Source organism: Trematomus bernacchii, unplaced genomic scaffold (assembly GCF_902827165.1).
Source record: "Trematomus bernacchii unplaced genomic scaffold, fTreBer1.1, whole genome shotgun sequence".
Taxonomy (NCBI): Eukaryota; Metazoa; Chordata; class Actinopteri; order Perciformes; family Nototheniidae; genus Trematomus; species Trematomus bernacchii.
In genome coordinates this window covers 367980-381588 of record NW_022987728.1, presented here as the reverse complement: position 1 = coordinate 381588, position 13609 = coordinate 367980, and the positions used below count along the sequence as shown (strand labels likewise).

Genomic DNA, 13609 nt, shown 5'->3' with positions numbered 1-13609 from the left:
TGGAGTTTTTAGAAAGGAGCACTGCCCTTTTTCCTAACCTAACTCATCTAAAGTTTAAGTAACATAACTTCCAGACTTTGTGCTAAGCTAGGCTGAACACATAGATACATCCAACAAATAGGTACATGTCATTAGACCAATGTTTTAAGATAGAAATAACTATTGTGGCTCAAAACTAATATCTGTCAAGAGCTCCGTAAAATAAAATAATATGGACCTTCTATATACCCGTAGGGATATTATAAAAAAACGTAATGGCCTTTGTGAACACCACTCATAAGTCGACTGTGTAAAACTTGAAAAACTGGGAGCCGTTATATTTTTTCTGCTCTGTCATTCTCCATAGCGCTCATCAGATAGGATTACTCATGGTCACACACACACACACACACACACACACACACACACACACACACACACACACACACACACACACACACACACACACACACACACACACACACACACACACACACACACACACACACACACACACACACACACACACACACACACACACACACACACACACACACACACACACACACACACACACAATCCTGGCAAGGAAGTGAAACTCTACTCTGGCCTGCAGGATCAATGGTGTGAAAAATAGCATGCACTGATTCTAAGGGTGTGTGAGCACTCATTAGGTGTGTGTGTGAATGTGGCCTTTGTGTATTGTACAATCACATTGCGTTTAAATGCCTTTCAAGGTTCACAAACTTCCGATAATTAAATGAAAACCTAACTGTGAAAAACCTGCAATATATTCTGCGTGGCTGATCGGAAAACTAACTAGCAAGCAGTCCGGAGCAACTGTCTCATTGTTATTCCGTGGATGGGATTAGTCTCAGTGGTGTAAATTGTAAATCGAGAGAGCTTTCTATTGGTTTAGAATAAAATCACCAATGTTGCACTTGATGCAGAAGATTCTCACTGAATTGAGACTCCTAACAAGCACAAAAAAAGGAATTTGTCGATTAACTACAGTCATTAAACGCATGGACATAGTCAGCCATTACAAAATAAGACACCTATAGGCAGCTTGACAAACATTACCGAATACTTTTTATCTACTAAACTTGGGTTATTGAACAGGCGACGTCCAATAGAGCAAAAGACGGAAGAAAACAAAGGTCACTTTTAATGTAACGTATGACTGAACTTTCTAATGGTGAGAATTATTGTTTTTTTCATGTTAGACTAAAAGGAATCGTAAAAGTTAAAACTAAAAAGAAATGAATGTGAACTATTTCATTTATATCTGAATTAACTTTTATTTGAGATACCTCTGCAACACTGGGAGCTTCATGCATGCTGCAGACACAAAGGCATCAAGAAAAACAAGTTAAAATATGTGTTAACTTCTGTGTGATCGGTTGTCACATTTAGAAATAAAAAAATTTGGATGAAAGATGTACGGTATAAAGTTGTGGGCGGAGCTAGGTATGAGGTATTAAATAATGAGCACAGAGGGAAGAAGGCACAGTGAAAATGGCTCTCTACCAATTTCTGTGTGGTTCAGCGGTGATGATCATCCTCTTATCCAATGGTGAGAACGTTTATGTGATTTTTCTTTAAACGATTACAAATGTTTTGTTGTTAAAGGATATTATGCTAATGTATTTAAGTTGATGTTGGTATCTCAAGGGACCAAAATAGTAGAGATTTTGTAGCTGATCTCTAAATCTTCCTTTAAATTAAAGAGCAAATATTGTATCTACTAATAACTGGAAAATGACTGATTTTATAATGTACTCAAAAGTGCATGTGAAGGACAATCAATTAAAGTCACTGAAGTGTCAGAGTGCTGGTAATCAGTGCTAACCGTGCGGCTTGATTTGGATTTTTTTTCTTGCACTATATTGATTGGATCTAGTCTTTCTATTTCTTTATTTAAAAAAGTATAAATAACATGGTCAGCAAAAGTATTGGCACTTTGATTTGGGTTAATCTTTGAAATGGTTTTGTCTGCTGGAGAGGCAGTGCAGAAGTGAAATATTCCAAACCAGGTTTACCCATCTGGGTCAATGGACCGTAAAGTAATATGAAACCCATTGTAGTCATTGTGTTTTTTTTAAATCCTCTCAAAAACACAAAAGGAATATTTGGCTCCCCGTCGTTAGCAAATGAGTCGAAAAAACCCCCAAAAGAATTGGATTTAATAGAAAATTAAACTGGTTGAGCTGATTTTTTGTTGCCGTATTTTCAATTTGTATTTTATTTTGCACTTATGAGTTCTCTGGTGTTCTCGTGTTCACTTGTTCTGCGCGATTGCTGAGAAAAAAATTAGCACGAGTGTGTTATTGGACAAAGTGTCACAATCTGTGAAGTTTATCAAACTAATGTCAAAAGTAAGGCATTATCAGTAAGTACATCAAGAGTTTTGGATGGGCTAGACTGCAGATTTGGTGACACGACATGGCAGACTTTAAAGTGAACTGATAGGATATGTTTTAGTTTTCAAAAACATTTCGGAAGAGTCCATTTCTGCCTTCAATAAAGCAGGCCCTCTGTTAAACTACCACATCTCAGGTCTGTTGTTGATGTGTGCTCATAAAGGCATGCAAGGATGGAACGTAAGTGCATTTACTGAAGTACAATGATGAAGTACTTTACTTGAGTATTATCTTTTCATTCTACCTTAAACTTCAACTCCACTACAAATCAATGGGAATATATTATGTACTGTAATACTTTCACTTATCTAGATACTAGGTAGTTTTCAAAATAAGATTTTTTACATTTAAAAAAAAAAGAAGGGAATTTATTTAGGTACAACAGAACTAGCCAAGTCAATCAATCAACAAGCCATGTTCTATGAATTATCAATTACACATTCATCTAACTATAGTCACTCATCTGACCTCAGTAAAATGCCAATAAAGGAACTATCTGTGTCGTTTTTTCACAGTGTGGTATTAGTAAGTATACTTAAATAAAAGATTGTTGTTGAAGATAAATTGTTCCACCACTAAATGCTTGCCATCCTTGGCTTCAACCAAGACGTTTGCATAACATTTTTCTGTCTGTGTTCTCAATTTCAGGATGTCATTCACAACAGCAGCCAGGTAAGCGTATACTGTATGAGCAACATAACAAGTTCTTCAAGATTCCTTCAGTGAGTTATGAAAAGCACTGGTTCTACATGTCCATGTCTAATCTGTTCTCTTTTCTCTGTCAGCATGTGGCCGGGCACCAAACAACCCCAGAATTGTGGGAGGTCAAAATGCGGCTGCAGGAAGTTGGCCCTGGGTAGCCAGTATACAAGTGAATGGCAAGCACCTTTGTGGAGGGTCCCTGATCAGCGATATGTGGGTTCTGACCGCTGCTCACTGCGTCATTTAGTAAGGAATCACCATTGATCAAGTTTTCTTTTAGACATTTTACAGGAATTGTTCATTTGTTGCTTCCTAGTTGAGAGCCAGATGAGACAATTGATATCAATCAGTACTCTGGATGCTTAAAGTCACAAAAATAAATTTACTATTTTAATAATTTGTCTTTAAGCCTCCCCAACAACAACATGACGGTTGTTCTGGGCCTCGAAAGCATGTCTGGTCCAAACTTGAACAACGTGTCAAAGGCAATTGATAAGATCATAGTCCATCCTTCGTTCAACATCTGGAATTACTACTATTGGTACAACAACAACGACATGGCTCTTCTGAAGCTGTCGAGCCCGGTGAACTTTACAGACTACATCCAGCCAGTGTGCTTGGCCTCTGCAAACAGCACCTTCTACACCGGTGTCAGCAGCTGGGTCGTTGGTTTTGGTGCCATCTCAAGTGGTAAGCTCACTGACTAAAGACACAATGATGTCTATTGTCTTTTTTAACACCAGTATTAATCTTAACGTTTGAACTATCTCTGATTAGGGTGGCCCCTATGCCAACACCCTGCAGGTCTCAGTAGTGGGAAACAATGAGTGCAAATGTTCCAAACAGTATATCGGAGACAACACTATCTGTGCTGTGTTCAGAGCTGGAGGGAATGTTTCATGTCAGGTAACCAACTTTTTGTGTATTTACTTTGTGACACTTTCTTCAGAAATGTATTGTACAGGGGGATGAAAGAGAAAAGGAAAATATGTATTTCAATAGGCGGGTCGCTTTATAACGAGTAGATACGTTCTAAAATAATCTTAATATGCATCCCTGAATTATGATCTGTAATATAATATAAATGAGCTGCAGTTCATGCACGTTTACAAGCTTGACTTTTTACTTTTGCTATAGTTATGTTAGAATTACTTTATTTACAAGGTGTGTCCCTGTTGCAATAAGTGTTGACTTAAGTTTAAGCAATAGAACGTTACTGAGGGAAAAACGTCCGCACTTTGTGTTAAGCTAGGCTAAAAACATAATAGATAGAGCCAACAAATAAACACACAGAGTTGAAGCCAAATTAAGTTCTTGTAACTTTTATTCAGACATGGAAAAAGCCAGCTTTCGACATAATGATTAAGATAAAGCTTCATACATTTATTTTAAGGGAGGTCAGACTGAAACAAACAAAGAGCCTTAGGGGAATCATGCTTTAGCAGGGTAGATGCTTCTATCATATAACCTCAACCATCAATTTCTTTCTACAGGGAGACTCAGGTGGACCAATGATGATCAAAAAGGGTTCAGTCTGGGTCCAGAGTGGCGTCGTGAGTTTTGGAACAGGCTGTGCCGCGCCGAATGTTCCTGAAGTTTACACCCGTGTGTCCCAGTACGAAGACTGGATCACAAATCACACTGGCTCTAGCAAGCCAGGCTTTGTTGACTCCATGTCCTCAGGAGTTGATGGCGACTTGGACTTTGTCTGTCCCACCGCCTATCCCACCACCTATTACCCCTATCCCACCGATGACGGCAGTTTGTTTGGCAGTGGTGAGAGAGTGATCTCCTCACTCGGTCTTCTCCTTATGTCTCTCTATGTGCTGGTCGGAGGCATATAAACATGGAGATGTTGAAGTAAGACAAGTTTAGGGTTTCTGTGCCCAAATGGCTCATTCACTTGATTTGATATGAGCCCTAATTGTTCGAAAATAGAAAATATGATTTAAGATATATAACTGAAATGTTTTAATTAGCGATAACCCTTCTTGTGATTTAAAATAATATAATAATTAAAATGTGATTTTCCTCATTTCTTCCTTTAATCAAAGAGTTAAACTTATCTTGATTCCATTTCCGGTGGAAAGTCAATCATTTTGCAGATGACTGGATTAAGTTTGAAAAGAAATGTTCAAAGATTTTGCATTGTCTTGTAAAGATTGTTTTTCCATACATAACGGGATAAAAAAATAAAATAAAGAATTATCTTTTGTGTAATAAAATTGTTTCCTTTTTGGGTCAGCAGGCCTATGAATAAGGTGACTAGTTTGGGTTGATGAGAGTCTTGAGAACGAACCAAAACAGTAAAGTTTGGGAAACCAAAGCAGTGCGCTGAAAGACACTAAAACGCTAGTGCTAACTCTTTCTAGGTTAATTCCTGTATTGTATTATGTAGGGCTACCCTCGACTAAAGATTTTTCTAGTCGTCAATTAAGGCGATTAGTCGACTAATCGGTGTACATGATACATTATGATTCTACATTTTATTTATTTTTCACCCAAAATGGTTTCAGTTCCAAAGGCTGATAAAGAGCGTTATTATAACAGCATGGTACGTTGTGCTGCACATAAAATATAAAATAAAACTAATAATTAAAAACAAGCATTGGACACACACATAACATTTAGATCTAGTTTCCATTATTCATATCTGATGATAACAACCCAATAAATACTACAGAGGAAACAGAAACACGTATGAGCGTCGTCAAAAATTCCTCCATGCAAGCTTTATCGTTTTGAGGTCAGAATGATTATATTGTAGCGTCTCGCTATAGGAACACAGGGAGGCTTTGTATGTCTGTTATCCGGGAGTTTATTAATAACGATCACAGGTTACTGTTGGCCGTAACCACGGCAAAACAATGAAATTACTCGGTTAAATCCTCACTCACATACTCCGTCAGCTCTCTCGTAGCATTCCCCAGCTCTCTCTCTCTAGGAACCTCAAAACAGAGACACGTTCGCTGATTTTCTGAAAAATGTAGCTTTTTAAAAATAAATTATATCATTTTTATTTTTCAACTATTCGACTAATGGAAAATTGCTCGATTAATACTTTATTATTCGAATAGTGATTAGTCGACTATTTGGGGGCAGCCCTGGTATTATGTGTGTGTTTATCTTCGTTTTGCTTTCGTTACAAAATTACCTTAATGTAGTTTTCAAAGTTTGTCCAAGTTGCAAGAATTGTTGACTCAACCTAAAGTTTAAGTAACATAACGTAACTTCCAAACTTTGTGCTAAACTAGGCTAACACATAGATAGATCCACTAGATTAACCTAACCTTAACCCTACCTAATCTAAAGTTTAAAGGGGACCTATTATGCAAAATGCACTTTTTGATTTCTTTTATACATAAATATGTGTCCCCGGTGTGTCAGGGAACTCACAAAGTGTCAGAAAACACAACCCTCTCTTTTCCTCCGTACCCACATCTCTAAAAAAAAAAAAAAAAAAAAGGGGGGGTGCTAACAAGCAGATCCAGAATTTTCGCTCCGATTACGTCATTGGGGAATTCCGGCCGACGTGACACGTCCCGACCTATATTCTCCGGCACACGGGACACGTCCCAACCTATCGTCTCTGTATATACAGTCGCAGCTGTGTGTCTGTGTATTTAGCAGGATGTCTGCTGGAGGCTTAGAGTAAAGTTGTTATATATATATAATACATATAATGGCACTGTCTGCTGGAGGCTTAGAGTAAAGTTGTTATATAATACATATAATGGCACTGTTCTAGCGGTAAACACTTAAGAAAGAACATGTCAAGCTATGTGCTGTATCAGAAACAATGCGCGGCGTGTTTTGGGAGTAATATGCTGTGTGTTTACATTAGCAAGCATGCTAACACTCAGAGCTAACCATGGAGCTAACGCTGTAGGCTACTGGAGAGAATATGTGTAACGTAAATGTCCTTGTGGTAAACCCTGCGATAGAGAAAGGTTTGAGCTCCATACTGTTTCAGAAATAAAGCTTGAAGTGGTTAGGAGCATAACATGGCATTTAATCACCGCAGTGTTTAGCTGAGATCTCCCGGTAGAAATCTCTCTCTAGCAGAGACATAAGAAGAAGACATAACTTCCATAATGTGTGCTGAGCTAGGCTGAACACATAGATACATCCAACAAATTAACCTAACCCGACTTCACCTCAAATTTAAGTGACATAATGTTAATTCAAGACTTTGTGCTAAACTAAGCTAAACACAGATACATCCAATAAATTAACCTAACCATAACCCTACCTTGTCTAAAGTTTAAGTAACATAACTTCCAGACTTTGTGCTAAGCTAAGCACATAGACACATCCAACAAATAGGTACATAGGGATGTCATTAGACCAATGTTTTAAGATAAAAATAAATATTGTGGCTCAAAACTAATATCTGTCAAGCGCTCCGTAATAAAATAATATGGACCTTTTTTGATCCACGTAGGGATATTATAAAAAAACATAATGTCCTTTGTACAAGGTGAACTCCACTCATAAGTCGACTGTGCAAACCTGAAAAACTGGAAGCTGTTGTCTTTTTTTCTGCTCTGTCATTCTCCAGCGCTCATCAGATAGGAATAGAGATTAGTCATGGCAGCACACCCACACAACAGCACACCCACACAAGAGCACACACACACACACACACACACACATATTTCTGTTAACCTGGCAAGGAAGTTAAACTCTCCCCTGGCCTGCAGGATCAATGGTGTGAAACATAGCATGCACTGATCCTAAGGGTGTGTGAGCACTCATTAGGTGTGTGTGTGTGTGTGTGTGTGTGTGTGTGTGTGTGTGTGTGTGTGTGTGTGTGTGTGTGTGTGTGTGTGTGTGTGTGTGTGTGTGTGTGTGTGTGTGTGGCCTTTGTGTATTATCACAGTGCCTTTAAATGCCTTTCAAGGTTCACAATTTTCTGATAATGAAATGAAAACCTAACTGGGCCAAATGACTCTTATCCCCAGCAGGCCGCCGCGCATCGTTTGTGAAAAACCGGCAATATATTCTGCGTGGCTGATCGGACAACTAACTAGCAAGCAGCCCGGAGGAACTGTCTCATTGTTGTTCCGTGGATGGGATTACTTTAGTCTCAGTGGTGTAAATTGTAAATCGAGAGAGCTTTCTATTGGTTTAGAATAAAATCACCAATGTTGCACTTGATGCAGAAGATTCTCACTGAGTTGAAACTCCTAACAAGCACAAAAAAAGGAATTTGTCGATTAACTACAGTCATTAAACGCATGGACATAGTCAGCCATTACAAAAGAAGACACCTATAGGCAGCTTGACAAACATTAAGCAACACTTTTTATCTACTAATCTTGGGTTATTGAACAGTGACGTCCAATAGAGCAAAAGACGGAAGAAAACAAAGGTCACTTTTAATGTAACTTATGACTGAACTTTCTAATCGTGAGAATTATTGTTTTTTTCATGTTAGACTAAAAGGAATCGTAAAAGTTAAAACTAAAAAGAAATGAATGTGAACTATTTCATTTATATCTGAATGAACTTTTATTTGAGATACCTCTGTAACACTGGGAGCTTCATGCATGCTGCAGACACAAAGGCAACAAGAAAAACAAGTTAAAATATGTGTTGACTTCTGTGTGATCGGTTGTCACATTTAGAAATAAAAAAATGCGGATGAAAGCTACGGTATAAAGTTGTGGGCGGAGCTAGGTATGAGGTTCAGGGTATTAAATGATGAGCACAGAGGGAAGAAGGCACAGTGAAAATGGCTCTCTACCAATTTCTGTGTGGTTCAGCGGTGATGATCATCCTCTTATCCAATGGTGAGAACGTTTATGTGATCTTTCTTTAAACGGTTACAAATGTTTTGTTGTTAAAGGATATTATGCTAATGTGTTTCAGTTGATGTTGGTATCTCAAGGGACCAAAATAGTAGAGATTTTGTAGCTGATCTCTAAATCTTCCTTCAAATTAAAGAGCAAATATTGTATCTACTAATAACTGGAAAATGACTGATTTTATAATGTAATCATAAGGAGTTCAAGTGCATGTGAAGGCCAATCAATTAAAGTCACTGAAGTGTCAGAGTGCTTGTAATCAGATTTTTTTCTTGCACTATATTGATTGGATCTAGTCTTTCTATTTCTTTATTTAAAAAAGTATTAATAAAATGGTCAGCAAAAGTATTGGCACTTTGATTTGGGTTAATCTTTGAAATGGTTTTGTCTGCTGGAGAGGCAGTGCAGAAGTGAAATATTCCAAACCAGGTTTACCCATCTGGGTCAATGGACCGTCAAGTAATATGAAACCCATTGTAGTCATTGTGTTTTTTTTAAATCCTCTCAAAAACACAAAAGGAATATTTTGTCTCCCTGTCGTTAGCAAATGAGTCGAAAAAAAACCAAAATAATTGGATTTAATAGAAAATTAAACTGGTTGAGCCGATTTTTTGTTGCCGTATATTCAATTTGTATTTTCTTTTGCACTCATGAGTTCTCTGGTGTTCTCGTGTTCACTTGTTCCGTTTGGTGAACTGATAGGATATGTTTTAGTTTTCAAAACATTTCGGAAAAGTCCATTTCTGCCTTCAATAAAGCAGGCCCTCTGTTAAACTACCACATCTCAGGTCTGTTGTTGATGTGTGCTCATAAAGGCATGCAAGGGTGGAACGTAGGTGCATTTACTGAAGTACAATGATGAAGTACTTTACTTGAGTATTATCTTTTCATTCTACCTTAAACTTCAAATCCACTACAAATCAAAGGGAATATATTGTGTACTGTAATACTTTCACTTATCTAGATACTAGGTAGTTTACAAAATAAGATGTTTACATTAAAAAAATAATTTATTTTGGTACAACAGAACTAGCCAAGTCAATCAATCAACAAGCCATGTGCTATGAATTATCAATTACACATTTATCCAACTATAGTCACTCATCTGACCTCAGTAAAATTTGTTTTTCACAGTGTGGTATTAGTAAGTTTACTTAAATAAAGGATGTGAATTGTTCGTCCACTAAATGCTTGTCATCGTTTGTTTCAACCAAGACGTTTGCATAACATTTTTCTGTCTGTGTTCTCAATTTCAGGATGTCATTCACAACAGCAGCCAGGTAAGCGTATATGAGCAACATAACAAGTTCTTCAAGATTCCTTCAGTGAGTTATGAAAAGCACTGGTTCTACATGTCCATGTCTAATCCGTTATCTTTTCTCTGTCAGCATGTGGCCGGGCACCAAACAACCCCAGAATTGTAGGAGGTCAAAATGCGGCTGCAGGAAGTTGGCCCTGGGTAGCCAGTATACAAGTGAATGGCAAGCACCTTTGTGGAGGGTCCCTGATCAGCGATATGTGGGTTCTGACTGCTGCTCACTGCAACCCAGAGTAAGGAATCACCATTGATCAAGTTTTCTTTTAGACATTTTACAGGAATTGTTCTCTTGTTGTTTCCTAGTTGAGAGCTAAATGAGACAATTGATATCAATCAGTACTATGGTGCTTAAAGTCACACAAATAAATTTACTATTTTGATTCTTTGTCTTCAAGTCGCAACATGATGGTTGTTCTGGGCCTCGAACGCATGTCTGGTCCAAACTTGAACAACGTGTCAAAGGCAATTGATAAGATCATAGTCCATCCTGCTTACGGCGACATTTTCAACGAATTTGATAACGACATGGCTCTTCTGAAGCTGTCGAGCCCGGTGAACTTTACCAACTACATTCAGCCGGTGTGCTTGGCCTCTGCAAACAGCACCTTCTACACCGGTGTCAGCAGCTGGGTCGTTGGTTTTGGTTTCAACTCAAGCGGTAAGCTCACTGACTACAGACATAATGATGTCTATTGTCTTTTTTAACACCAATATTAATCTTAACGTTTGAACTATCTCTGATTAGATGGCCCCCTAGCCGACACCCTGCAGGAAGTGAGAGTCCCAGTAGTGGGAAACAATGAGTGCACATGTGCCTACCACACTCTCACAGACAACATGATCTGTGCTGGGTTCAGATCTGGAGGGAAGGATTCATGTCAGGTAACCAACTTTTTGTGTATTTACTTTGTGACGCTTTCTTCAGAAATGTATTGTACAGGGGGATGAAAGAGAGAAGGAAAATCTAAAAAAAAATGTATTTCAATAGGCGGGTGGCTTTTATAACCAGTAAATACGTTTCAAAATAATCTTAATATGCATCCCTGAATTATGATCTGTAATATCACATAAATGAGCTGCAGGTCATGCACGTTTACAAGCTTGACTTTTTACTTTTGCTCTAGTTATGTTAGAATTACGTTATTTACAAGGTGTGTCCCTGTTGCAAGAATTGTTGACTTAAGTTTAAGCAATATAACGTCACTGAGGGGAAAAACTTCAAGACTTTGTGTTAAGCTCCGCTAGGCCTGTCACAATTAATTGACTTATCGTACGATAAATAAAAATGAACTCGATAACTTTTCTGACCTCGATAAATTGCCGTTTACATGCGTGTTTGTTTACATAAGGATGTGACCAGCATTTTGGCCAGGCGCGCTGTGTCTGCCGGGCCGACCCAGCGCGCTGTGGCTGCCGGCCAGGCGCGCTGTGAGGGGCGGGGCTCACACATAGCCAGGTCAGGACCTATGGTCAGGACACTCCGCGTGCAGCAGTGTAGAAGCCAAATTAATAATATAGAGACAAGTAGGCGACAACGTGTGACTTACTCGAGGGGAATTTGTAGTTAAATGGAATTGGTTGCAAAACCTAACTCCATCTCCGGTGTGGGAATATTTTGGATTCAAGCCAAATCAACGTGGCGAACCTACGGACTTGAATGAGCCGGGCGGTGTGTCGCATTTGTTTTAAAAAGGTAGCATCAAAAGCTAGCAATACGGCCAACCTTAAACTGCACCTGAAACACAACCACCCCATTCTGTTTTCCCAGCTGGGAGCAAACAGGGCAGCTGGAGATGGAGAGCCCCCACCTTCCCGACAGTTTGCAATCAAAGATGCATTTGCCCGACAATGCAAACATGTTGGTGTTCCTTACTCGAAATCTTTGATTGATACAGATTTGGATATGGCCTGTTGAGAGAAAGAGCTCTGTTTTTTTTTTATAATTTAATTTATTTGTTTATTTATTATATATATTTATATATTATTATTTCACATTTGATTTGCAATGTTCAATAAAAAAAGTTCTGTTAGAAAGGATGTACTTGAATTATTATTATATATTATCATTATGTCAGTGTTTTAAAATGGTCTTACAACGGTGCCGACAATATTATCGTTTATCGCAACAATTTCCGGGAAAATGTATCGTCCAACAAAATTAATTATCGTGACAGGCCTAAGCTAGACTAAAAACATCATAGATACAGCCAACACATAAACACACATAGTTGAAGCCAGCTTTCGACATAATGATTAAGATAAATATTCATACATTTATTTTAAGGCAGGTCAGACTGAAACAAACAAAGAGCCTTAGGGGAATCATGCTTTAGCAGGGTGGATGATATCATGTAACCTCAACCATCAATTTCTTTCTACAGGGAGACTCAGGTGGACCAATGATGATCAAAAAGGGTTCAGTCTGGGTCCAGAGTGGCGTCGTGAGTTTTGGACGAGGCTGTGCCTTGCCGAAGTTTCCTGGAGGTTACACCCGTGTGTCCCAGTACGAAGACTGGATAAAAAATCACACTGGCTCCAGCAAACCAGGCTTTGTTGACTACATGTCCCAGGGAGTTGATAGCGACTTAAACTTTGTCTGTCAAGCAATCCCCACCCCCACCGATCACCCCTATCCCACCACCCAACACCCCTTTCCCACCACCCAACACCCCTTTCCCACCACCCAACACCCCCATACCACCGATGACGAAAGTTTGTTTGGCAGTGGTGAGAGAGTGATCTCCTCACTCGGTCTTCTCCTTATGTCTCTCTATGCGCTGGTTGGAGGCATATAACATGGAGATGTTGGAGAAAGACAAGTTTAGGGTTTCTGTGCCCAAATGGCTCATTCACTTGATTTGATATGAGCCCTCATTGATTTATCTACTTCTTTGCCTTTAATTTAAGTGTAAAGCTAATCTTGATTCAATCTTTTATAACATAAATGCAGACGAGTGGATTGATGTAAAGTTTGGGAAAAAGATCAATGACTTTGCATTCTCCTGTGAAGAAATGTTTTTCCAGATATAACGTAATAAAAACGAAATAAATCAGATTGTTTCCGTAAACATTTTTTTTTCTTTTCTCGGGTCAGCAGGCCTATGAAAATTAAAAGAGTTTGGGTTGATGAGAGCCATGAGAATGAAGAAAAACAGTAACGTTTCAGGATACCAAAACAGTGCGCTGAAAGACACTAAAAAGCTAGTGCTAACTCTTTATGGGTTAATTCCTATGAGAACATTGTTTAACATAACGCCTACTCATTTGACCAATGGTTTGAGATCAAAATAACTACTGTGGCTCAAAAGTTATATCTGTCAAGAGCTTTGAAAAAAAGAAAAAGGAAACTACAACTACTGCATAAACCTGAAAACCTG

The 13609-nt window shown here is 38.5% G+C and overlaps 2 protein-coding genes across 2 annotated transcripts; both read left to right on the top strand.

Annotated features, from left to right (window-relative positions):
• The first annotated feature begins 1419 nt into the window (after nucleotides 1-1419).
• On the top strand, nucleotides 1420-5249 carry LOC117494646 (mast cell tryptase-like). The gene is made up of 6 exons (XM_034145577.1): nucleotides 1420-1555; nucleotides 3051-3074; nucleotides 3188-3350; nucleotides 3514-3794; nucleotides 3883-4010; nucleotides 4598-5249. Exons 1-6 carry the CDS (start codon nucleotides 1498-1500, stop codon nucleotides 4946-4948), a joined length of 1005 nt encoding a protein of 334 aa, XP_034001468.1. The 5' UTR covers nucleotides 1420-1497; the 3' UTR covers nucleotides 4949-5249.
• A 3522-nt stretch (nucleotides 5250-8771) lies between these two features.
• On the top strand, nucleotides 8772-13285 carry LOC117494645 (venom protease-like). The gene is made up of 6 exons (XM_034145576.1): nucleotides 8772-8899; nucleotides 10171-10194; nucleotides 10303-10465; nucleotides 10628-10890; nucleotides 10978-11114; nucleotides 12614-13285. Exons 1-6 carry the CDS (start codon nucleotides 8842-8844, stop codon nucleotides 13025-13027), a joined length of 1059 nt encoding a protein of 352 aa, XP_034001467.1. The 5' UTR covers nucleotides 8772-8841; the 3' UTR covers nucleotides 13028-13285.
• Nucleotides 13286-13609: the final 324 nt, after the last annotated feature.

What these genes read in the sequence shown, in the direction of transcription:
- LOC117494646 (XM_034145577.1), top strand. Translation starts at nt 1,498, where the DNA reads ATGGCTCTCTACCAATTTCTGTGTGGTTCAGCGGTGATGATCATCCTC. An exon ending in TTTTGGTGCCATCTCAAGTG is followed by an intron (nt 3,795 to 3,882) that starts GTAAGCTCACTG and finishes TCTCTGATTAGG; the next exon opens with GTGGCCCCTATGCCAACACC. An exon ending in GAGGGAATGTTTCATGTCAG is followed by an intron (nt 4,011 to 4,597) that starts GTAACCAACTTT and finishes TTCTTTCTACAG; the next exon opens with GGAGACTCAGGTGGACCAAT.
- LOC117494645 (XM_034145576.1), top strand. Translation starts at nt 8,842, where the DNA reads ATGGCTCTCTACCAATTTCTGTGTGGTTCAGCGGTGATGATCATCCTC. An exon ending in GATCATCCTCTTATCCAATG is followed by an intron (nt 8,900 to 10,170) that starts GTGAGAACGTTT and finishes TCTCAATTTCAG; the next exon opens with GATGTCATTCACAACAGCAG. An exon ending in GCTGCTCACTGCAACCCAGA is followed by an intron (nt 10,466 to 10,627) that starts GTAAGGAATCAC and finishes TTTGTCTTCAAG; the next exon opens with TCGCAACATGATGGTTGTTC.